The 23,167-nt window shown below is 34.0% G+C and overlaps 4 protein-coding genes across 5 annotated transcripts in view; 2 read left to right on the top strand and 2 right to left on the bottom strand.

The window, feature by feature from the left end:
* Positions 1–616: 616 nt before the first annotated feature.
* LOC142223200 (uncharacterized) lies at positions 617–3,308 on the bottom strand. The gene is made up of 4 exons (XM_075293059.1): positions 2,926–3,308; positions 1,331–2,873; positions 1,104–1,269; positions 617–1,041 (listed from the first exon to the last, which is right to left on the bottom strand). The coding sequence occupies exons 1-4, from the start codon at positions 3,112–3,114 to the stop codon at positions 846–848; spliced, it is 2,094 nt and encodes a 697-aa protein (XP_075149174.1). The 5' UTR covers positions 3,115–3,308; the 3' UTR covers positions 617–845.
* Positions 3,309–7,021: 3,713 nt separating this feature from the next.
* Positions 7,022–10,012, top strand: LOC142223199 (uncharacterized). The gene is made up of 3 exons (XM_075293058.1): positions 7,022–7,155; positions 7,213–7,736; positions 8,660–10,012. Exons 1-3 carry the CDS (start codon positions 7,102–7,104, stop codon positions 9,792–9,794), a joined length of 1,713 nt encoding a protein of 570 aa, XP_075149173.1. The 5' UTR covers positions 7,022–7,101; the 3' UTR covers positions 9,795–10,012.
* Positions 10,013–10,242: 230 nt separating this feature from the next.
* LOC142223198 (zinc finger protein weckle) lies at positions 10,243–12,622 on the top strand. Its single transcript, XM_075293056.1, has 4 exons — positions 10,243–11,418; positions 11,477–11,663; positions 11,718–11,883; positions 12,044–12,622. Exons 1-4 carry the CDS (start codon positions 10,318–10,320, stop codon positions 12,438–12,440), a joined length of 1,851 nt encoding a protein of 616 aa, XP_075149171.1. The 5' UTR covers positions 10,243–10,317; the 3' UTR covers positions 12,441–12,622.
* Positions 12,623–13,938: 1,316 nt separating this feature from the next.
* Positions 13,939–23,167, bottom strand: part of LOC142223197 (carbohydrate sulfotransferase 4) — a 54,056-nt gene continuing 44,827 nt past the window's right edge. For both annotated transcript variants that reach the window (XM_075293054.1, XM_075293055.1), the window contains exons 3-5: positions 20,218–20,397; positions 19,956–20,157; positions 13,939–15,028 (exon numbers count right to left, since the gene is read on the bottom strand). In XM_075293054.1, the coding sequence (XP_075149169.1) occupies positions 14,906–15,028; positions 19,956–20,157; positions 20,218–20,397 (505 nt within the window). In that variant the 3' untranslated portion in view covers positions 13,939–14,905. The remainder of the gene's footprint in view (positions 15,029–19,955; positions 20,158–20,217; positions 20,398–23,167) is intronic.

Raw genomic sequence — 23,167 nt, 5'->3', positions numbered from 1 at the left:
GAAACAATGTTTTAGTTAAACCAGTTGCCTCCTATCATGTTGCAACCCCTTAACCAAAATATTAAAAACCCCATTAAGCTATAGAAAGACCTTACTGACAACATTTATGGCGTTATATCCAAATGGAAATACGAATATCGTATCAGCTCTTGAATATGTTGACCTAAAAGACGTGACATTTTTAATTGTTCAAGCCTGAGGTGAACTGCCGAGGTCCGTTATTAAGTTTTTTCTTCAATAGATTAAATGAAATTTAATATGCCGCAAGATCATTTTGTGGAACAAGACAGTATTCCCCTAGTTAGAATATCCGATGAGGTAATTTTTTTTCAAGTACTTCAATTTCAATTTATTGAGACAATACAATAAGCCAAATGAGGCCAATAATAGTGTACTGCCATTTTAGTAAATCTTAATTCTATATATCACTATAAAAGATTTGACAGAAAATCAGCGCAAACGACGAAAATTTTTATTGCTTTTTTTCTACATAAGCAACCAAAATGGGTTGCTTGTGTAGAATGTTTAACGTTTAGGATGTTAAATCACCCCCATTCTTTCCATTGGAATTTGATGTTTCACTATTATTTTTATTTTGTCATTAAAAACTGCTTAGTTTTGCGATATTAACTTACCATTAAAACATTTTTTATTTGATAATAAAGGTAAAAATAAAATTTAAAAAAAAATTGGAAACTTACGATTATGGTATTAATTGGTATGGAATAACAAGCTAGTGGTATGAAAACTGAGGAGGGTTGATGGGGGTGCAAACCCCCTAAAATACAAGTTAAAATATATGTGTTTAAATAATGTATAATACAAATAACTAATGAAGATATCGTTTAGATTTCATCAATTATTTCATATATAACAGTTTCTTCACATCCATCCTCATCTTGGTTTTCAGACAATGATTCGCCTTCTCCCCTAATCTCGTAATGAATATCTCCTACTTCGTATGACTCATTGGAATCTTCACCACTATGTTTTGCGGGAACATGGCGGCGAATTTTTCGGGGTTGCACCACCGCTGTTTTACTAAGAAATACACAATTATCTAGTTATTTAATTTGCTTTACTATCTAGTCAATTAAACTTACGCTGCCTTGAGTTCTTCTAGCTTTGGTACTGCCACTGGTTCATTTTTCTTCCCAAGAGCTTCTTCTTCTGCCAATTCTGTGGGATGCACTCTACGTTTGTGCGACCTACAGTTAGCACCATTCGAAAAGGTTTTATCACAAAACTGGCATTTGTAGGGTCTCAAACCTAACAATAAAAAAAACGTTTTATAGTTGTCTAAGATACCTAAGTTTCAAGTTTATCTCACCTGTATGGATTAAAAGATGATTCTTTAACGATTTGGATCTTTTAAATGCAGAATCACAAAATTCGCATTTGAACTGTTTAACATTCGTATGGACGAGACGATGTTGAAGCAATGTTCTCCGTGTGTTTAATTTTAAGCCACAATCTGGACAAACATATTCCGATTCGTTATGTGTGTCCATGTGAGCTTTCATCCTAGCATTAGTTTTGAAAGCTTTATCGCACAATTTACATACAAAAGGTTTCTTATCGGTATGCACCAGTTGGTGTTCGTTTAGTGCAGCCAATGTTTTGCAAGCTCGCCCACACTGATCACATATATAAGGCTTTAAGTTCTGATGAAAGCCCCTGACATGTTGCCGCATTGCTCCCACAAACGAAAATTTACGCTCGCAGTATGGGCAGGGTATAACTAGTTTCTCCTCAAGTGTCATGTGTTGCCTTTTATGCATTTCCAAACGACTTTTTGTGTGACAATCTTTTTGACAAACTGGACATTCAAAATCGTGAATTTCTTCGACAGTTGTACTATGTACCACTAGCATATGTTTTCGATACACATTGGGATTCTTATACTTTCTTTTGCAGTCCAAACATTGGTATCGATATTGTGATGCAACATTCTTGTTGGGTTTCGTTCCTAGAGGCCTTCCACGTTTTTTTCTTGTGAGCCCTTCCAAAGCATTATCATTATTAGAATTCTCTCCATCAACTTGGTTAGAGTCTTCTTCAAAATTGTCTTCACACTCTTCTTCTTCCTCAATTTCTACGTAGTCCTCAGTATCGTCCTCAGTAACGTTGTCTTCCCCTGCGCTTTCAAATTCCATGGCATTGTTTTCGTCTTGTGGTTCATGCTTTCCGGATTTTTCCAACACATCTTCGCCTACGTCACCATTAAATTTCAGCTCCTTGAATAGGTCACTATCTTCCACATCCTCGCATTTGACGATTTCACCCCGAAAATCATTTTCGTCTATCTCAACCAAGCTATCATCATCATTTACCATCATCTCAAAATTTCTTTCAGCTTCTCTTTCTAGCTCAATTTCACTCCGCAACTTTTTATTTGAGTTCTTCTTTTTCGATTCATTTCCTGTTCGGGTTATAGTAACATCTAGAAGTTTGTATTTCGAATTTGGAGTAGTACATTCCACCATTGATTCGTCTTCATGTTCCACTGCCATCAATATTTCCTCAATATTTTCCAATTCGTAATGCTTTGGAGAATTTTGTTCCGTTTTGCTCTTCTTATGGATGCCGTCCGATCCATTATTGAAAAAAATAACCAAATCTGTTTGAACTTCTTGATTAACAGAAATTGGTTTCACTGTTGGTTCTTTAATTATATGCTCCCAACCTTCTTTTAATAGACCGCATTGGCTCCGTAACTTATTAGCTTCCTCCTCGGATTCCGGTTTAAGATTCTGCAGAAGACAATAAAGCGTCTGCACTTTATTTACACGTTCAGTGAAAGTACATAGCTCATCTATCAGTATCCTACACTGTTTGCATATACATTTCGATAATTCATCCTCCACTTTGATCTGAAATTAATGCATATCAGAGAGAAGTCCAAAAGCATAACTTGGTACTCACGTTAACCCAAAAATATTTTCCTATTGATGTTGTAAGAGCTGTCGCTTGGCCAGTATCATTCTTGGGAAAAATCTCATTCTCCTTCTCATAACCACATTGCCGGGCGCATAAACGGCACCATGCAAGCCACGAGTATTGATTATGCTTGGTTTCAGCAATCTCAGCATTTGCTTTCTTAGATCCACTCATTCTTTAATTTTGCGACGATATATTTTGTTGCCTGTTAACCCTTGTTATCATTCCAGGATGCAGTTTTTAATGAGGGTGCTCGGGCAGAACTTACTATTACTAAGGGTCTGAGTTTCCTTGTATTAAGAGTTTGTTGATCAATAGTATTCTTCTTGTCCTTTCGCAAACAAATGAAATTATAGCTTTGGGTACAGTGTTGCCAGCGAATATTTTCGGTTTACTCTACAAGGACAAAAAAGTTCCCTATTTTCCCCCACATGCACAAAAATTTTTTCCTACAATTTCTCCTACAATATTTTTCATTAAATTTTAAACAAAATTTACAAAACAAAAATGGTTCTATGTGCTTTATTATCTTAACACATATGAAAATGCATCGTATAGTACATAAAAATAAATTTGTATTACCACCACGGTTGTCACAGTTGGAAGAATTCTACCAAAAATAGTAGATTTTTTTCTGTTTGGCAGATTGGTAGAATTCTTGTTGTTTTGGTAGATCAAAATTCTAAAAAATAAAATTTTTACAAAATTTTCTATAGAAATAAAATTTTGAGAACATTTCCTATAGAGTTTGAAAAATAAAATTTTGACCAAATTTTCCATAATAATAGTTTTGACAAAATTTTCTACACGCATAAAAAAACCTACATGTAGGGAATTTTCCGTACTTCTGGCAACACTTGGGAATGAAATGTCAAATGGCGAGCAATCATTTGGAGTCAAATTTTAGAACTCAAACGCATTATAAAATTTAGTACAGTTAATGTATTACATACCTAAATAAACACGAATTGCGCGCGTACTATAACCAATCTATCGCTATAACCAAAAGTTAAGGTAAGTACTATGTTCGCTTTTCGAGTTGAAATTTTCGCGGTTACTTTAATAAAACAGTTCAATATGAAGCAGATAAATTAATTCAAGTGATGCGCAGTTTCTTGTTCCCCAAGATTTCGGCAAGACTTTACAGGAATATTTTGGTTTTAATTTATAATTTTGATTATTTCAGGAAAAGTAATCGCGAAAATAAAGTGATTTTCAACTCGAAAACCGAACATAGTACCCACCTTTATACGGTGTTCTCCCCAAGCATTAGGGTTTGAAATGTTTTCCGTTTATAAGCACTTCAAAACGAGTCGTTTTCGCCATACTAAAAAACAAGTTCAAAACACAAGTTTTCCTCCAAAACACGCCAATTTTAGAATGTGCACCCACCTAATTTGGAATATACCCCGAATAACATACCCCATTCAAAATATATGTCAAAATATTGAAATAAATTTCATAGAAAAAAAGAATAAACAAATGCTTTCAAGAACATGGACATGTGAAAATAACAAACAATTTTTTCCCTTTGCGCTCGCGGTAATTATTTGGACATAGGTTGCATATATGTGAATTTCGAATAAATGTGAATTTCTAGTTTCCATGGTAACTGTCAAACTAAAACATCTCAACCCGGTGTGAACGGTGAAATGTTTTGGAATAACGAATGAGGAAAACAAGTCGGTGGGAACATATCATTAGAATTCAATTTGAAAAATTCTTGAAAATCACGACCTCAACAAAACAGTACAGTTCAATGCATTGGTGCCTTTTGCATTTCGGGTGTTGACATCACTGATAAACGGCGTAACAACTTTGAAAGGTCGCAATTTTAGTTCAATCGTTTTTGTCAGAATAAAACACTATTGATTTTGGATGACATCGGTTCAGTTTTAGATATAGCTCCCATTTACACTCATATGACCACAGAGGCCAATTTTTTGCTCCGATTTTGTTGAAATTTTGCACAGGGAGTAGAATTAGCATTGTAGCTATGCGTGCTAAATTTGGTTGAAATCGGTTCAGTTTTAGATATAGCTCCCATATATATCTTTCGCCCGATATCTACTAATACGGCCCCAAAAGCCAGAATTTCAGACAGATATGCTTTGAATTTTGCACAAGGAGTGCAATTTATAGTTTATCATTTCAGATAAATATATTTTTTCGATTTCAAATCTGGCCAAAATATCCACATTTTTCTTGTAAAATCAAAGACGCGTAAAACTGACTTAAATTTTCCTATCTTCTAATACATATATATCGAATTGCTTCAGGTTTAAATGTTTGCTATATTTTTTTACTAACATTGTGTTGCACCCCAGGGCATTAGTCTACTTAAATTTTAAGTCTGTAGATTTTGTAGGAGCCTAATAAATTGCGTCCAGATCGAGTCAGATTTAAATATATGTACTTGGGACAAAAATCTTTATATATAGCACATTTTACGGATTTGATATGGTATCGAAAATGTGGATCTACAAAGTGGTGCAGGGTACAATTTAGTCGGCCCCGCCGGACTTTCCTCACTTGTTTTTTGTCTAAAGGCCGGTACTCTGTTCGGTTTTCGCGTTGAAACTCCATACAACACCAAAAAATGCGAAAAATTTGCGAAATTTTTTCCATTTGTGATACTTTATTTTTTCGTGTTGTAAAACTGACGTTTATAGCACGGCGCCATTTGCAATGAGAATTAAGAAATAATTTATTTATTAAAAACTATTTGTGCGGGTTTATAAATCAAACACGGACCATATTTTTGTTCCGAAACTATACGAAGGATCAAAGGACCCTGCCAACATTTTTTGAATTTGGGGGCGCTTCTGAGAATCCCCACTACGTCGAAAACAGTCGTATACGATATCCAAAACTCCTCGGAAAAGCGCCGTCACTATTGAGAAGTTGTACCACGCCAAGTTACTACAAAAAAGTATCGCATGAGTGCAATTATTATGTGCCCTTCTGGATACATTTAGACGGACGCCAATAAGAGCCCCTTCAAACAATCAGAGAAAGTGCATTTTAAGATAGTTGTAAAAGAATCATTGTGGTCAAGTAAAACACAATGTTTATTAATTTTATTATACATTTATAAATTCTCATAAATACAACATTTATACGACTATCACATCACATTTAACATATTTTTATGCATTAATAAAAGATTGATGTTGAGTTACAAGTTGCAAGTTACATGTTGTCTATCAGCCAGTGCTTTTTTTCCAATGGAGGCAGCGTGTCTGGAAAAATATTTGAAAAACTATCACTTTATTCCATTTGGAAAGTCAAAAATTGTTCACCAATATACCTTTCACAATTTTAAGCGAAATAACTATGTTTTCAACACTTCATTATTGTTTTTATTTAAATAACTTATAAGAAGCTAGTTGTGTTTGGTGTTTCACAAAATATAAAATGGCTATTGTAACAATAGTGATGGCAAAATACTTTCATGCGAATAGTGATGGCAAAATACTATCACAGTTGGCGATTGTTGCAGTGTCACTTACGAGTCTGCGGTAGCGATGAGGATGAAATGGAACTTTGAAATGCTGGCAGGGGAATAGCAGATCAATTACCCAAGGAAAAATAAAATGTTATTTTGTAAAAACAAGCAACAACCACCAACTTAATCCAATATCGCTCCCTGTAAAAGAGCGCTCCAAGCTACCTAAAAAACGCCGCTTTCTATGTGCGAAATAATGGTTTCCATAAAAATTTTTCGCAAGAATGAACATAGTACCGGCCTTTTAGCATTTAAACATTTTATTTTCCTTGGGCAATTGATCTGCTACTCCTTTGATCCTTTGTATAGTTTCGGAACAAAAATATAATCCGTGTTTGTGTTATAAACCCACACAAATAGTTTTAATAAATAAATTATTTCTTAATTCACATTGCAAATGGCGCCATGCTATAAACGTCAGTTTTTCAACTCGAAAAAACAAAGTACCACAAATGGAAAAATTTCGCTAGTTTTTCGCATTTTTTAATTTTGTATGGAGTTTCAACGCGAAAACCGAACAGAGTACCGGCCTTAATATATACTTACTTTCCCAACACTACGGGGTGGTGATGGAACGCCTTTTGTTTTTATGGAATAACGGACAAATTGAGAAAACGGACAACGAGGAATTGAAGAAATTAAGTTTCCATAGAATGTTCGTAAAAATTAAATTGGAACCTCAAACCTCATCAGAGTCCTCCCTACAGGTTAGTGTTAAAAAATTGGGTATCAAAAGCATAACTTTTGTTTTATCTCTATTTTAGAAAAATACAACTAATCAATTTATACCGATCGAGGAGGACATTACTTTTAGTCAATTGAAACGTAAGATAGAACCGTATGTTAATTTGCCACCAGAAAGACAAATAATACGTGCGGTAGCAGAATCCTATGAAAGTCGAGGTTACATGAAAGTTCATGATATTTGTAAAGCCCAGAATGGTTCTTCACTTTTGATGCTGTATGCAGCATACGATGAGTTTTGCGACTATGAGAGTCCTCAGTTTGTATGTTTTCTTCAGATTTACAGTCACGAAGATGGGCTACGGCAACAGGAGATGGAAAAACAAGTTATAAAACCTTCACATCAGAAAATGGGTGAACAATTTTCGAAGCCAACATCAACAGTATCTCTATTGGATGAGTCCGATTCAGATTCCAATTCGGAAACAGGGAGTGAAACCGAAAGCAGCAGTAGTAGTAGTGATGATTCAAATATATCGCAATCATCAGGGGAGTTTAATAGAAAGCATAAAAAAATCTTTAAAAGTCCAAACAATCCGAAAAGGTAAGTGTTTATTTTGGAAAGTATATGATGGTCAAGACCATGTTTGTATTAGAACTAAACTTTAAGATTACAGAAATTAATTGTGATACTATATAACATACTGTGGTGGGTGTGAACATGGCCTACACATAGAATGAAATTATAATTGGAATACGGAGAATATGGGAATTTATCAGCTTACAGTCCTACATAAGTAGCCACAATGGTTTAAAAATGTTACATACTGCTGATCATGCCGAAAATTGGTACCTTGACCTATTTCCAACTATTTTATAATTATGTAGTTGGTATCAAACACAGTACATCCCCCTGGTTGTGTTATTAGATATGGTGGAACAAATACTATACCACTTTCGAAAATTCTCTATGGATTAATACCCAAAGTTAGTTTACGGCAACGGACGACTACAATACATACAATAGGAAAACAAAGTTTTACGAAATAGACCACTAGTATCTAAGAAGAATTTTACCTTATGAAACTTTCGATTATATATATAATTGGAATTTATTTTTTTATTTGATTAAATTTGATTTTTAAATATGAGCTTTTCACAAATACTTTTCTAATGAAGACTTTTGTGATTATGAAAGCTGAGCTCAAGCCCTTTCCAATGAACCTAGTCTCTATACCGCACCCGGCTTAGTTTTGACACAGTGGGCCCGTTGTAAAAATTTGTTGAAAATGTTGTTTTCAAGTTTGCGCTTTTCACAAATACTTTTCTTATAAAGACTGAGGTCAAGCCCTTTCTAATGATACTAAAAATACAAATTCGAAAAACATTTTTGTTGGTGGTTTGTATCTCGGCTAATTTTTTTTTCTGGAAATTTTCTGGAATTTTTTTCTGGAAAATACTTTGAATTTTATTTTATTTATTCCGACACCACATTCAACAATTTTTTAATAAAAATTCTTTTAATAGATTAAAACCTACGCCAGTTATGGATACACCTTCTTCGACGATGCGCAAATACTTGGACGAATTTCCAAATACAAACGATTGTCAAAATAATAACGAATCTAGGAACTTTGATTGCATGTATGAAACTACTAAAAAACAGTCAATGCATAACACCCGCAGAAATGAGAATTCCTCATCTACGTCTGAAGATGAGGATGCCAATGATATAATTACAAGAAAAAGTGTTCGACCTTTAGGCGTCGAAAATGGTGGCAACAGTTCATCTTCAAATGTTATTCCTGGACCTCCTCAAATAATACGCAAGAACTTAGATGGAGTTACGAATTCCAATGACTACCATGGAGAATCTGATAATACGCCTAAGAAATCGGAATGTGTAACTGAAACTACTAACACGCCCCAAAAAGATAAATCCTTGCGCATACAAATTTTTCAATCAAAAGAAAATTCTTTTCCCACATCTGAAGATAATGAAAAAAACAATTTAGTCGCAACAGGCAACATTTCATCTCAAAATGTTTTTTCTGCTAATAATCAAAATTCCCCTTCTAGCACAACTACCGAAATCTCCCATCCCTGTTATAAAGTAAATCCCGAAATTCGCAAATTTATAATAATTCTATCTCGTGATTCCTCCCCTATCAGCAACCATTCCCATTGCGAAAAACTGCTGGATTGGTTTTTCCATAGATTTCAACAAACCGGGACTAACGAATTAAAGTTTAATAATGATGCTGTAAATATCTTTGAGGGGAAAATATGGATATGTTGTTTAAATAAAAGTGCCTTCGATTGGGTGACATCATGTTTGCATACATATTCAGAAACGTACAACATTAAATCATTAAACGAAGGAAATCTATGCGAAGTCGTTATACCTATGATATCCAGTTCTAAAAAATTGCTTGATATTTTTGATCTTTTGGAGAAACAGAATTCAAATCTCGATACTTCGATGTGGAGTGTAATAAATAGGAAGATACTCTCGCCAGAGGAAGGTGAAAAACGCGTTTCTTCGATTTGCACGAATGAACTGTTTAGTATACATATGGATGATGCATCCATGATGTTGGTGAAAAAATTCAATTTTAAACTGAAGTACTGTTTTTGGCAACTAGAGTTCATTTTTAAATGAACATGTGAATAGTTTTATAACATGAAAGTATATAATTCGATTTTATATTCCTTAACAATTAAAAATAAATTAATATTTATTGTCGTAATATAGCATAAGTTATAGGTTAAATTGTTGTAAATTATTTTTAGGCTGAATTAGAAAGTATCAAGTAGTACATTGAAAATGCGATGCATTAGGAAATTATTTAATAAATGAAATGAATTGTTTTCCATGAATTCATAGTGCAAATTGTTATTTCCTTTTTAGTTTGTAAATATATTGGTGAAGAATATACATTTCTAACCAAACAATGCTAAATTTATAAATATTTCTATTGAATGGTTGTGTGAAGTTAAGTTGAATTCGAGCATTTTGCTAACTTTTCTATAGCCTAAATACCAATACCCAACTTCTCTGATTTCCAATGCTCAACAGCTGATTTTAGACCAGCTTTGTTTACTTATCAAAACAATTATTTTTTCTAAGGAACGGATTCTATACCTCCCATATATCAAAAGTTTACTTTTTAGACAGATTTATTATGGAACCTTCCAAATATCAGCCATGGAGTAGTTGGTGTCGCTTGTGTGCCAATGAACAAAATGACAATTCCATTAATATTCATGATAAAGGCTACGTAGCATTAAATGAAATATTGGAGAAATATTTCTTGGATCACACATCATTAGAAGATATGCCACAAGTTTTATGCCAATATTGTTACCGACTGGTAATAACAATAATAAAATTCAATCAACGTGTGGAAAAAGTGCAGCAAATGTATGAATTTCTCATCAACGAACAATCATACGATTTAAAGGATATAAGAAGGAAGTTTGGTGTGGCTGAAAAAGATCGAAATTGGTTTGATCAAATTAGTATAGTAGCTCACTCTATAGCGGATTATGGAAACAATATCAAAGAAGAACCAGAAAACCAGTGCATCTCTGAGGCTAGTTTAGAACGTTTCATTGAATCGCCCAAAAGCAACAGTATGTACTCTGGTGGGATTGCGTATAATGAAAGGGGCAAAGGTGACCCTTTTGATTTCGAACATGATAATGGTTGTTCTGATAGCGGCGAACCGTGTGTAGATCACACAGACGAGGACATCGTATCGCTCGGCAACGATGAACCTAAAAACAATAACCAACGGAAAAGAAAGAACCATAAAGACAAAATTTGCAAAAGAAAGGAAATTGTTCTAATTGATTTTGTCTTGGATGGAAATTGCAAGGAATGTGGAGAAAGTCTTCAATCATATTCTATATGTTGCCAACACATGAAACAAGAACATGGCACTAAGAACGAGAATAAACAATGGAAATGTCCTGTTCAGTCATGCGATCGTACTCTTCAAAGCTGGTATAATTTTGAGAGACACATTCGAATACACATGCCGGTGGAGAAGCGAAGAACTATAAAATGCAATGAATGTGATTCCCGGTTTTCATCAAAGGCCCAGCTGGAGGCTCATATTAATTTTAAGCACAAAAATGACAAAAACTTTGTATGTGAGGAATGCGGCCTTTGTTTAAGGACGAATTCTAATTTGAGGCAACATCTATTAACCCACACCGATCTCAAACCATACGAATGTGAAGTTTGCAACAAGAAATTCAAAAATAATTCGCGATTAAGGGTTTGCTCAACAGTCCGATCTCTTTTTGGGAACACTCATAATGTATCTCATTTTACAGATTCATATGGATACACATAGCCCGAACAAGCACATTTGTCCAAAATGTGGACTGCAATTAAATTCGCGAGCCACATTAAATCGACACTTTTTAGTTCACGACGATAGAATGAAACATAACTGCGATTACTGTGGCAGGGCTTTCAAACGTGCCAAGGCTTTAAAGAATCACTTACTTTTACATACAGGTGAAATGTTTGCAGAAATCAAAGTACTCTTGCTTAAACTATGTATCTTGACAGGACTGAAACCATATTCATGTGAGTTTTGTGATAGGACTTTTGCGAATGGGTCAAATTGCCGAAGTCATATGAAAAAAATGCATCCCGAGGAATTGGCCCAGTTAGAAGCTACTGGAAATAAAATGCCTGCTACAAATATACCAAAATTGGAAACATTGAAAGCAGTGTGAGTTTAACGAAGCTTTTTCTTATTTTTTCGAAAGTGGTTATTTCTTCTTTGCATGTATGTCGAAACTATGTGTGAAGTAATATGTAATGTAAGAAATCACCCCTCTCAAAATAAAATAGAAGATTCAAATAAAATATTAATATGCAAATTTTTTTAGGACAAAAGCGGTAGACAATTTAACACCAGTAGTGACAAAATTCAGTGGATGTTTTGCATTTGGCCGTAAGCCAAAGTTGTATTCGGAATCCAAGATGTCCAAACCATCGAATAATTTCCAAAAGTCCAAAAAAGGCAATAAAACATCAGATTCACAAATCACATCGCAGGCCGATAAGAGTAAGCCACCATTTTCTTCCATAGAAATTGACGCAGAAGCAGCAATACCAAATTTTGATAACATTTATCAGCACCTATTAATGAAACAGCATAACATGGCGAGTGATGAAGTACATATAAAAAGACCTCCTTTATCGCTTTCACACTCGTCATCTCCAAATAGTTCTGCGCTTTCTGCAAGCCATTCATCATATGTTAACGAAGAGATGGCCCAATAAAATAATTTAACACCCGAGGAGCAACAACATTGCCAACGATGAAGTACAGAAATCGGCTCAAAATTCTGTTTCATTATTTTTTTAATAATTCTAAAAATGTCCTAATGAACGACTTTTTATGATTTTCCAGAAAAATAAAGAGAATGAAATGATGTTTGGCGTAGTCCGCAATTTGGACTTTATTACTATTTTTTTATTCCTTTAATGTAAACCAATTACTTAAAGAAATGTGGTCTAATAAATTGACTATCAATGCAAAAAATATTAGAAAGACTAAATAACGTTAAATCTTACACATTTTTTTCTATTACCTTACGACTTGTTCACTGCATGCATGAGAGAAAGTGATTTGGATATTTTATGATGATTTCAAGAATTCGAAGAATTCTTGTGTTTCCACGTTGCTAAGAATAATATCGTTTCCATCCTAAAACTCACCTATTTTGATACAGCACATAAATGTACTGATCTCGCGATTTTTTTTTTTTTTTTTTGAGAACCAGCAATGTAATCCTATTTTCCAATCCTTTGCAACTTTGCATTAACGGTAGTAATATCGCTTTGTTAACTTTTTTCTAATTAAAAAAAATGTAAAAAGTATAGTCCAGTTTTATTTAAGAATGCTGATAAAAATGTCAGGACGAAACAACACGTGACACTCGTCACCTTTTCGCTTGCCCAGCTAAGCCTACCCGTCTCACCACCAGATCACTCTGGACACACCCCATCCTTGTCGCAGAGTTCCTTGAGCTGGCTACTAATTACTGAAGTTACTAAATGTTGAAGTTTATATTTTATTACAATTTTGTGTGATGCAGGATTTAGGTCTATTTATTGACTTTTGTATCACTTTGTACGATAATAAATGAAATGAATTGAACTACATAAGCATTGTTCTATGCTTATGTAGTTCAATTCATGGATGAAACTACATTAAAAACTGTTACAACAACAACATATAAATGTCAGTTTATAGATGATCAAGATGGGTGTAAAAAATTACCGATATAAAATACCTTCAGTCTATAAATTTAATGGAGAGTTTCTCATACCCGGAGGATAGACCGCGGGTTAGTAATATTTTTGTATGGGATCAGCTGTTTTATCCACACGAGAAACCGGCCCTACAAATTTTAATAATCTTAATGTTATTCTCAAGAAATTACATCGTTATACCCGACTATATAGAGCCTATATCCAAACAAATCACGACAACCACATAAAGCTAGGAGATTGGTGTATATGAAGGGTACATAAAAATTAAATACAATCTACTTCGTATTTTCGAGCAAATAATGCATAATCAAGATGCGGTCGGCTTATATAGGACCTAATCAAAACATGAATTGATAGGAGCCATGGGTTGAAGGGAATTGGGTGAATAAGACTCGCTGACATAAAAGCGGATATCGGTACATTACAATCCTATGATGGTGGGTATAACGAAATTACTTTAACTTACCTTTAGATAAACTCATTTCACAAAAATACACAAAAGTTGCAGATTAAAATTTTTAAATTTATTTTGATATAATTTGAAATGTGAGTATCGCATTGCTTTCTTTCAAGTTTGCCGTTTTAACAAATACCATATCTAATAATGTTCAAAATCAATTAATTTTTGCAAATATAAGCACAGTGTGGTTGGTATATACTTTCTTTAACAATATCTGTGTTCTATTTTGTGGACCTTATTTCTAGACAATCGATTTTTTATATTACAAATAAATTTTTATCTTGATACAAAACAAATATGTATGCAATTTATGTACACGTATTTAAAACATAACGAATGAATTTTTCAATGAGTGGTAACTTATTACTTCATCCAAATAAACAAATAATATACTCACATATATCTATCGGTCTAAAAAATTACATACTAAAAGTGTAAAAAGCCCTATGTTTAGACAATGTAAGGTATTTTATTAGTTCGCTATATATATCTAAAAGCTTATAATTTAAAATTCGTTTATAACATTACTATTCTAAGTGTTATTTAAATTAAAACTTTATAATTGTTAATACCTATTTAGTATATCATTCTATGTGATGTATTTCACATTTATCAACACCTTATAGTTATTACGTTTTGCGTAAAAATTACATTTGCTTTTATATTTTAATTTAAAAGGAAGTGCTATAAAATAATTATAGCATAAGTAGAATAATCTACAGATGGGCACATATACACTACTACGTGTATATGTTGTGATATATATTTTTTGCAAGTAGTTTTTAAATTCTTTCATTGTAAATAAATCTGAGATACTTGTCACAAAAAATGAAAATCCGTTTTGACAAAACTAAACAAACAATAACTACGCAAGAGTTCATACTTGCCAACGTTCTTTAAAAACAAACACACACAATTTTGCGACGAACGTGTAGTTAGACAAAGAGAAAGTGTAGTAAGTGATTAATTAATGTGCTATCGCTGTTAACGTCAATGTATCATAAGAATCTCACGTAAATGGAGGCGGCATTATAATTGGATCGAAACTGCGGGCATAATCGGTGAAGTTTTCAATTTTTCGATATCCCCACAAATCCATAGCTTTTGTGCATGATTTTTGTATATGTATTATCTGTAAATAAAAAGTTGAAGTTAGTATTTCTCTTAGGAATTGAACCAATGTAAATGTGCATAGTATATACATATAGAATGTGTTGTATGAAAGCTTTTTTCTTTTACTTATGAATCGTTTTTCTTATGGAACCTATACTCATTAAAAATAATTTAAATAATTCGTGCCTGGTACACACATGTATTGCTTTCGTGAGGTGTCAAGTGTTCCGGACTACACTTCACAAATGTACACGAACATGTTTTCTGCGGGGGCAGCAAGTGTACAGCAAAGTTAGAACATTTTTAACACAAATAAAAAACAGATTCTGAAACTCTAATGTGCATTTTTTATTTGTTGCACATTTTATCGATTTTGCTCAATAAAATGCATATGGAGCGAAATACGATTTAGAAAATATTTAAAATTCGAGCAAACATTTCTTCAGACTCTTGTACATGTTTAGGCATTGCTTTTAATTTTTTTCTTCACATAAAATCATGGTGAAAATAAATTACATACTATAAATCTAGCGCACATCTTATTTTCATTGAGTTTATGTAAAGTCCACAATTTGGTTCATCGATCGAACTTTCAATTTTCAATTTTTCTCGATTGGCCCGTAAAGCCTAGTACTAAGATCACGTTTTCGCGCGAAAAACTGTTATACTCCATACAAAAAACGTTAGTGCGGAATAAATGGGAAATCTTTGTTTTGAGCATTTTCAAACACATATTTATACAACCCTGGATTTTTCGCACGAAAAAATAGGCAGGCATATTATTTCGCATAAATAAGTTAACATCCCTGGGTTTGAAACTCTATTTACGGAGATAGATGAAGATATTCGTTTTTCGCAGAAACGAACTTAGTACTAAGCATAAGATAAAAACATATTCATAGTAAAGGGTTATTCTTTTGAGGTTAGGATTTTCATGCATTAGTATTTGACAGATCACGTGGGATTTCAGACATGGTGTCAAAGAGAAAGATGCTCAGTATGCTTTGACATTTCATCATGAATAGACTTACTAACGAGCAACGCTTGCAAATCATTGAATTTTATTACCAAAATCAGTGGCAGAAAATCCGCTTTTTTATCGACAAATTTTGTTCAGCGATGAGGCTCATTTCTGGTTGAATGGCTACGTAAATAAGCAAAATTGCCGCATTTGGAGTGAAGAGCAACCAGAAGCCGTTCAAGAACTGCCCATGCATCCCGAAAAATGCACTGTTTGGTGTGGTTTGTACGCTGGTGGAATCATTGGACCGTATTTTTTCAAAGATGCTGTTGGACGCAACGTTACGGTGAATGGCGATCGCTATCGTTCGATGCTAACAAACTTTTTGTTGCCAAAAATGGAAGAACTGAACTTGGTTGACATGTGGTTTCAACAAGATGGCGCTACATGCCACACAGCTCGCGATTCTATGGCCATTTTGAGGGAAAACTTCGGAGAACAATTCATCTCAAGAAATGGACCGGTAAGTTGGCCACCAAGATCATGCGATTTGACGCCTTTAGACTATTTTTTGTGGGGCTACGTCAAGTCTAAAGTCTACAGAAATAAGCCAGCAACTATTCCAGCTTTGGAAGACAACATTTCCGAAGAAATTCGGGCTATTCCGGCCGAAATGCTCGAAAAAGTTGCCCAAAATTGGACTTTCCGAATGGACCACCTAAGACGCAGCCGCGGTCAACATTTAAATGAAATTATCTTCAAAAAGTAAATGTCATGGACCAATCTAACGTTTCAAATAAAGAACCGATGAGATTTTGCAAATTTTATGCGTTTTTTTAAAAAAAAAAGTTATCAAGCTCTTAACAAATCACCCTTTAGTTGCAAAACTTTTATTAAATGTGTACATATTCTATTTAGTTCAAATGATATAAAAATAAAATAGTAAAACATATGTTTGCAACAGTTGCTCGTGTTGGCAAATATTTGCCAAACAAATGTATGTGGTAGATATTTAGAACAAAATTATTTTATTTACCATATAGGAAATATTTTTTCTAAATGTTAATTTGTAAACATGTTATTAAACAAATACATATTCAATTTAGTTCAAATGATATGTATACAAAAAATAAAATAGTAAAACATATGTTTGGAACAGTTGCTCATTTTGGCAAATATTGGCCAACCAACTATATGTGATAGATATTTAGAATTAAATTATTTTATTTATCACGTAGGCAATAATTTTTGTAAATGTTATCAATATTGTTTTTAAGCGGCACATTTGAAGCAGTCGAATAGTTAATTGGTCAGACAAATATATCGTTTAGTATTAAATATATCGTTTAGTATTAAATTATTTATCACATATGCAAGAATTTGTATAAATGTCATCAATATTTTTTTAAGTGACACATTTGACGAATACGAATAGTCAATATTTAAAGATTTGAATTCTTTATCATAATACCAAAAAATATGAATTTTTTGCATTCTAAAAGGGAGAAAGAAGTTTGCTTAGTAGTAAAAGCGAAAAAAATCGTAAAATTATTATTACCCCGGTCTTGACTCAATATCGACGGCAAAACCGAATATTCATGGAACGAAGCTTATGCTGCCATTTGGTGAGATCAGCTGCCCAGCAAAAAATACTTCAGCAGTAAAAGTTTAGTTGCGCTTTTTGGTATACAATAAAGTAGGCAGTGCATCCACACTGCATGAATCGGTGGCAATAACGTAAACTAGTAATCAAACTAGTCTATGATCATTCGTTTACGTTATTACAACCAATTCATTCAGTATAGACACATGAAAGGTTGTGCTGTTTTACTTCACGCCAAAAATGCTATACTCAAGATATACGTGTCTGTTCTGGTACACACATGTACAAGTTACGTATGGTGTCACACTTAAAAGGTGTTCTGGCCAACACTATACACCGTCATAGACCTGAAAATGTACACGAACATTTCTTTTGTGTAGGCTTAGTGTACAGCCATCGTATGCAAAGTTAGAAGTTTTTATAACAAATAAATAACAGATTCTGAAACTTTAATATGTTTTTTATAAATATTTGCAAATTTTATTGGGAAAGTCACTTATATATGGCAGAAACCACGATTTTAAAAATCCATCTAAAATTTGAACCGAAATTTCCTCTGATTGGTGTATAAATTTTGGGGTTGTTTTAATCAGCTGATTTTCAGTGTGTTCGAAAGTATAATGTTGCCACAATTTTTAAAAGTTAACACAAAAAAGTTTTAAGCAAAATTATCTTTGATTTTTGTGAATACTATCCGCTTTCCTAAACAAATCAAAGGTCTTTTTGAAAATGTAAGGCAATTAAATTATAACTTTTACAAAATCAATGGGCTAAGAAAAGTGAATTTTACCAAATTTATTGCATGAAAAATATGGCATTTTCAATTCTGCAAAGTGTTCTTGGTGCACAAATCACTGAGCAAATTAAAAAAAAACTAACGCCGCCAATATCTTTCTGCACATGGAGGCCGCCACGATAGAAAATTTGTTTTCAATATTATTGTAAATATTTAAGCAATACAAATGAGAAAAACCTTAACAGAATAGTTAATTATGCGCACTATAATTCAATTTCCTTTAATGTATGGATGTTAAAAACTGTTTGACCAAAACCAAAATAAAAACTTCTCCGCCGCCAAAAACAAAAACGAGAACGACACGGCGATCGTTTGTTCATGAGTAACATTGAGGAGGGATAGAAAAAACAAATCAAAACAAAGGTAGAAATCGCCTTCTTATTTGTTCTTGATAAATTGCTCTTGTCCTTACATTATTCACTGCTAACAAAAATCCGGCAGGCATTTTATGGCTTTTAATTACGCACTTACTTTTAATTTTTTATGTTTATACCGGCAAAATATGTTTTGTTTATAAATTCTGTCTGCAAATAATATGGCTTGCAGAAAAAATCAGCTGTCACATTTTTCGATTAAAAGTCCGAAAAAAGTGTTCACACGTGTGACTCAGAACAACTAACTTTGTGTGTGGTGTGTAGAAAGTGTATAGTGTGGTGCACAATGCGGTGTGACCCAGAACAGGCATGATAATCTTGAGTGATATATAATATCACTTCTGGGCAATATTTCTATTAAAATGAGCAATTATATCAGCGCTATGTAGAAGCTGCTCTAAATCGGGACTCACACAAAAATCAGCGTTGATTCGGTTGTTTTGTAAGCAGTTGGTACCAAAGACAATAAACTCTAGGAAGATAGGAAATTGGCTTGCGTCATACCAAATGTTGCGTAATTTTTTTTATTTGTTTTTCGTTTTTATTTTTTAAATGAAAAACTTAAATTTCTTAATGAAACAGTGTTAAATTTTAGGCAACAACAAAAAAATTACATTTTCCCCTTTATGGAAATGTATTTCTTTTTATTTGCATTTTAATGCTATGTCTTGTCGTATACGCGTTTGGTTCGAGTATGAAACTAACACGGTAAATGGTTTGATCTCCTCAGTAGCCGATTTCCTATCTTCCTAGAGTTTATTGTCTTTGGTTGGTACTGCCTCTCTCCCTTACAATCTTGCTGAAATAGTGCTCCATTTTTTGCTGGGTGGGTGTGGGATACTATGCTGCAACGGAGTGAAACGATCACAGAAGCTTTGTATCGAACTCAGTTGATGCGTTTGAGCCGATCACAATATTTGGAAAGGAACGACAAGGCGTAAGCACGATAACGCTCGACCGCAAAACCCATAAAAACTTATGTGGAAACTATCAAATGGCGTCCTACCGCGCCTGACTTATAGCCCAAATGGTTTCCGTATGTTGCCGGAAAGATGTGAAAAGTAGTGGCTAACCATGGACAACATTTCGATTGATCAGTCTGTCACATTTTTTTTCGGAATAAATTTTCAAACTTTTGAAAAGTCGAGCATTTCTGTTGTTAAAATGGTATTTGTTTTTCCGGTTTCACTATAAATATTAGAAAATACTCACATCCTCTGTGCTCAAGTCCTGCTTCCAATGGAATGGTGCTGATTTGGAATCCCGAAATGTGGAGCTGACACCTCCTATATTTACTTTAGTATGGGTATCTAAGAATTCTTCGACTAAAGGATCAAAAGGCAAGCCATAAAACTGCAATAACTCTTGACTCATATCGTAAGGATCAAGAGATAAATCTTCGTATCTTAAAGTCCTGCAAAACGGCCATAAATTAGATCATTTTCATAGCGACATTATTTTCGATTTTACTTACCTAAATCTTGTAGGATATTTTTTTAATAAATCTACCGCTGAATTATAGTCATCTTCCAGATCTTGACATAATATTTTTGGATCATCACAATCAGCGTTGTCGTAACACCAAGTTCTATGTCGCCGGGATTGCATTGTACCTCTTGGATCACGCACCAACAAGATAATATGTATATTTAGGCTGAAATTTTAAAGAAATAAAAAGCAATTAGAATGATGTATTTAAAATTATATATTTAAAGATGGATTTATAACTGCTGACGCTAATGAGCCTAAATTCAATACTAAATAGTTCTGAGAGTATCTTAAGAAGACTTTAATAAAATACCTAAATTGTAAGGGCCGATGTTGAATGTGAACCACACCTAAACGCCAAGTTTTTTTCCGAATTTTATTTGACATTTCTCTATTTCAGACATACTCAATTTGAACCATGGCGTTCAAATCAAAATGCATATCGTGCACTTCGTGATTTTTTTGGTCAATTTGATTGTCCAAATGTGCGTACAAACGCAAAAATCGTGGAAAAATTCGAGCAAACCGGGTCTGTAGAAGATGTGAGAACACCAGTGCATGCTCGTACAGCTCGTACTGCAGAAAATATTGCTGCTGTTCGCGATAGTGTGGCTGAAGAGCCGTCCACCTCATCTCGTCGTCGTGCCCAACAATTGCACCTCTCACACTCGTCGTTGATGAACTTTATGCATAAAGTTTTGCATTTACACGCTTACAAGGTGCAATTGGCTCAAGAACTAAAGCCTCTTGACCATTCCAAACGTCGTGAATGGGCAGAAATGGCAACAGTGGATGATCAATTTTCGAAGAAAATCATCTTCAGTGATGAGGCACATTTTCACCTCAGTGGATTCGTCAATAAACAGAATTGCCGCTTTTGGGCGAATGCACCCACAAAGAGTAACTGTTTGGTGCGGTTTATGGGCTGGCGGCATCATCGGGCCGTATTTTTTCCAAAATGAGGCCGGTCAGGCATGGTTATCGCTATCGTGAGATGATAATGAACTTTTTATGGTCCGAATTGGAAGATATGGATGTGGACGATATGTGGTTTCAGCAGGATGGTGCCACTTGCCACACAGCTAACGAAACAATGGCTCTTTTGCGCAATTATCTCACGTAATGGCGATGTCAATTGGCCGCCAAGATCATGTGATTTGGCACCGTTGGACTTTTTTCTTTGGGGTTATTTGAAAGAAATGGTGTACGTCGATAAGCCAGCAACAATTTAAGAGCTAAAGGATGAGATAATTCGGCACATTAACGGCATAGAACCTCCATTATGCCTCAGCGTCATCGACAATTTGGACCATCGGATGAAGGTGTGCCACCGAGGTCGCGGCGCCCATTTGGCCGAAACATAATTGAGTAATACCAATATATCATAATAAAATAAAATTACAATAATTTCCTAAATAGTTTGTGTTTTATTCAAAATCAACATCGGCTCTTGAAATTTAACCACCCTTTATATGGATTAGTATGGACGAAATTTATATATACATGTTCATATATAGAAATAAATAAATTAAGTAATTGAAAAAACCTAAATTATAGATGTTTTAAACTTACACACAAAAAAAGCGAACCCTTTATTTCACTAAAGCCAATATAGCTTTATTTTAGTTCATTAATTTATTATCTTTGGGGAAAGCTTCCTTTACTCTAATAATTGTTTGTTTATGTTAGTTAAATGAACCAAAAAACGAGAAAAAATTATACACAAATGAAATATAAACATTTACAAAATTCGCAATTCTCACAAAATGGTTAATTGTTTCATTTGTAGTACACTTTATAATTTTACTACAAATGCGCCCATCTTGAACTTCGTATGGCACTAAAGACATTCTTGCAGTTTTGAACTCAAAAATGTTTCCTTAAAACTACAAAATTTTCTTCCCCAAGTGAAAAAAAATAATTATGCCTAAAAATTTTCTTGAATTTGTCGAAAAATATTTATTTATTTTTGTGATATCGGCGTGATGTCAGCGTTTGTAATACTGTTTAGTTAAAATTTTCTAAAATTAGTCAAAATGTTTCTTCCTGGTGGGTTCACTGTACTGTAGTTTAGTTTCTAACTGATTACTGATTCATTTTTGATTTTAGCGACTAAACTCGAACTTAGCACCCACCAAAGGATCTTGCCTTTGTATATCTAAGAATAATTTTTGGATAGTTTCTCCTTAAATTATTCACACATAATGTCGTAAACTGTAAGGTATTTCGCCAGAAACGTCGTAAACCTTCGTAAAATAAAGGGTGATTTGTTAAGAGCTTGATAACTTTTTTTTAAAAAAAAACGCATAAAATTTGCAAAATCTCATCGGTTCTTTATTTGAAACGTTAGATTGGTCCATGACATTTACTTTTTGAAGATAATTTCATTTAAATGTTGACCGCGGCTGCGTCTTAGGTGGTCCATTCGGAAAGTCCAATTTTGGGCAACTTTTTCGAGCATTTCGGCCGGAATAGCCCGAATTTCTTCGGAAATGTTGTCTTCCAAAGCTGGAATAGTTGCTGGCTTATTTCTGTAGACTTTAGACTTGACGTAGCCCCACAAAAAATAGTCTAAAGGCGTCAAATCGCATGATCTTGGTGGCCAACTTACCGGTCCATTTCTTGAGATGAATTGTTCTCCGAAGTTTTCCCTTAAAATGGCCATAGAATCGCGAGCTGTGTGGCATGTAGCGCCATCTTGTTGAAACCACATGTCAACCAAGTTCAGTTCTTCCATTTTTGGCAACAAAAAGTTTGTTAGCATCGAACGATAGCGATCGCCATTCACCGTAACGTTGCGTCCAACAGCATCTTTGAAAAAATACGGTCCAATGATTCCACCAGCGTACAAACCACACCAAACAGTGCATTTTTCGGGATGCATGGGCAGTTCTTGAACGGCTTCTGGTTGCTCTTCACTCCAAATGCGGCAATTT

Source organism: Haematobia irritans, chromosome 2, assembly GCF_050003625.1.
Source record: "Haematobia irritans isolate KBUSLIRL chromosome 2, ASM5000362v1, whole genome shotgun sequence".
NCBI lineage: Eukaryota > Metazoa > Arthropoda > Insecta > Diptera > Muscidae > Haematobia > Haematobia irritans.
The sequence above is the reverse complement of the archived record's forward strand: the minus strand, read 5'-3'. Positions and strand labels throughout refer to the sequence as shown.

Bases quoted from the DNA above. Each gene is read 5' to 3' on its own strand.
- LOC142223200 (XM_075293059.1), bottom strand. From the start codon at position 3,114: ATGAGTGGATCTAAGAAAGCAAATGCTGAGATTGCTGAAACCAAGCAT. The intron at 2,874-2,925 runs GTGAGTACCAAG...CATTAATTTCAG, and splicing joins GAAAATATTTTTGGGTTAAC to ATCAAAGTGGAGGATGAATT. The intron at 1,270-1,330 runs GTGAGATAAACT...TTTTATTGTTAG, and splicing joins TCATCTTTTAATCCATACAG to GTTTGAGACCCTACAAATGC.
- LOC142223199 (XM_075293058.1), top strand. From the start codon at position 7,102: ATGTTCGTAAAAATTAAATTGGAACCTCAAACCTCATCAGAGTCCTCC. The intron at 7,156-7,212 runs GTTAGTGTTAAA...TCTCTATTTTAG, and splicing joins CATCAGAGTCCTCCCTACAG to AAAAATACAACTAATCAATT. The intron at 7,737-8,659 runs GTAAGTGTTTAT...TTCTTTTAATAG, and splicing joins AGTCCAAACAATCCGAAAAG to ATTAAAACCTACGCCAGTTA.
- LOC142223198 (XM_075293056.1), top strand. From the start codon at position 10,318: ATGGAACCTTCCAAATATCAGCCATGGAGTAGTTGGTGTCGCTTGTGT. The intron at 11,664-11,717 runs GTGAAATGTTTG...GTATCTTGACAG, and splicing joins TCACTTACTTTTACATACAG to GACTGAAACCATATTCATGT. The intron at 11,884-12,043 runs GTGAGTTTAACG...AAATTTTTTTAG, and splicing joins TTGGAAACATTGAAAGCAGT to GACAAAAGCGGTAGACAATT.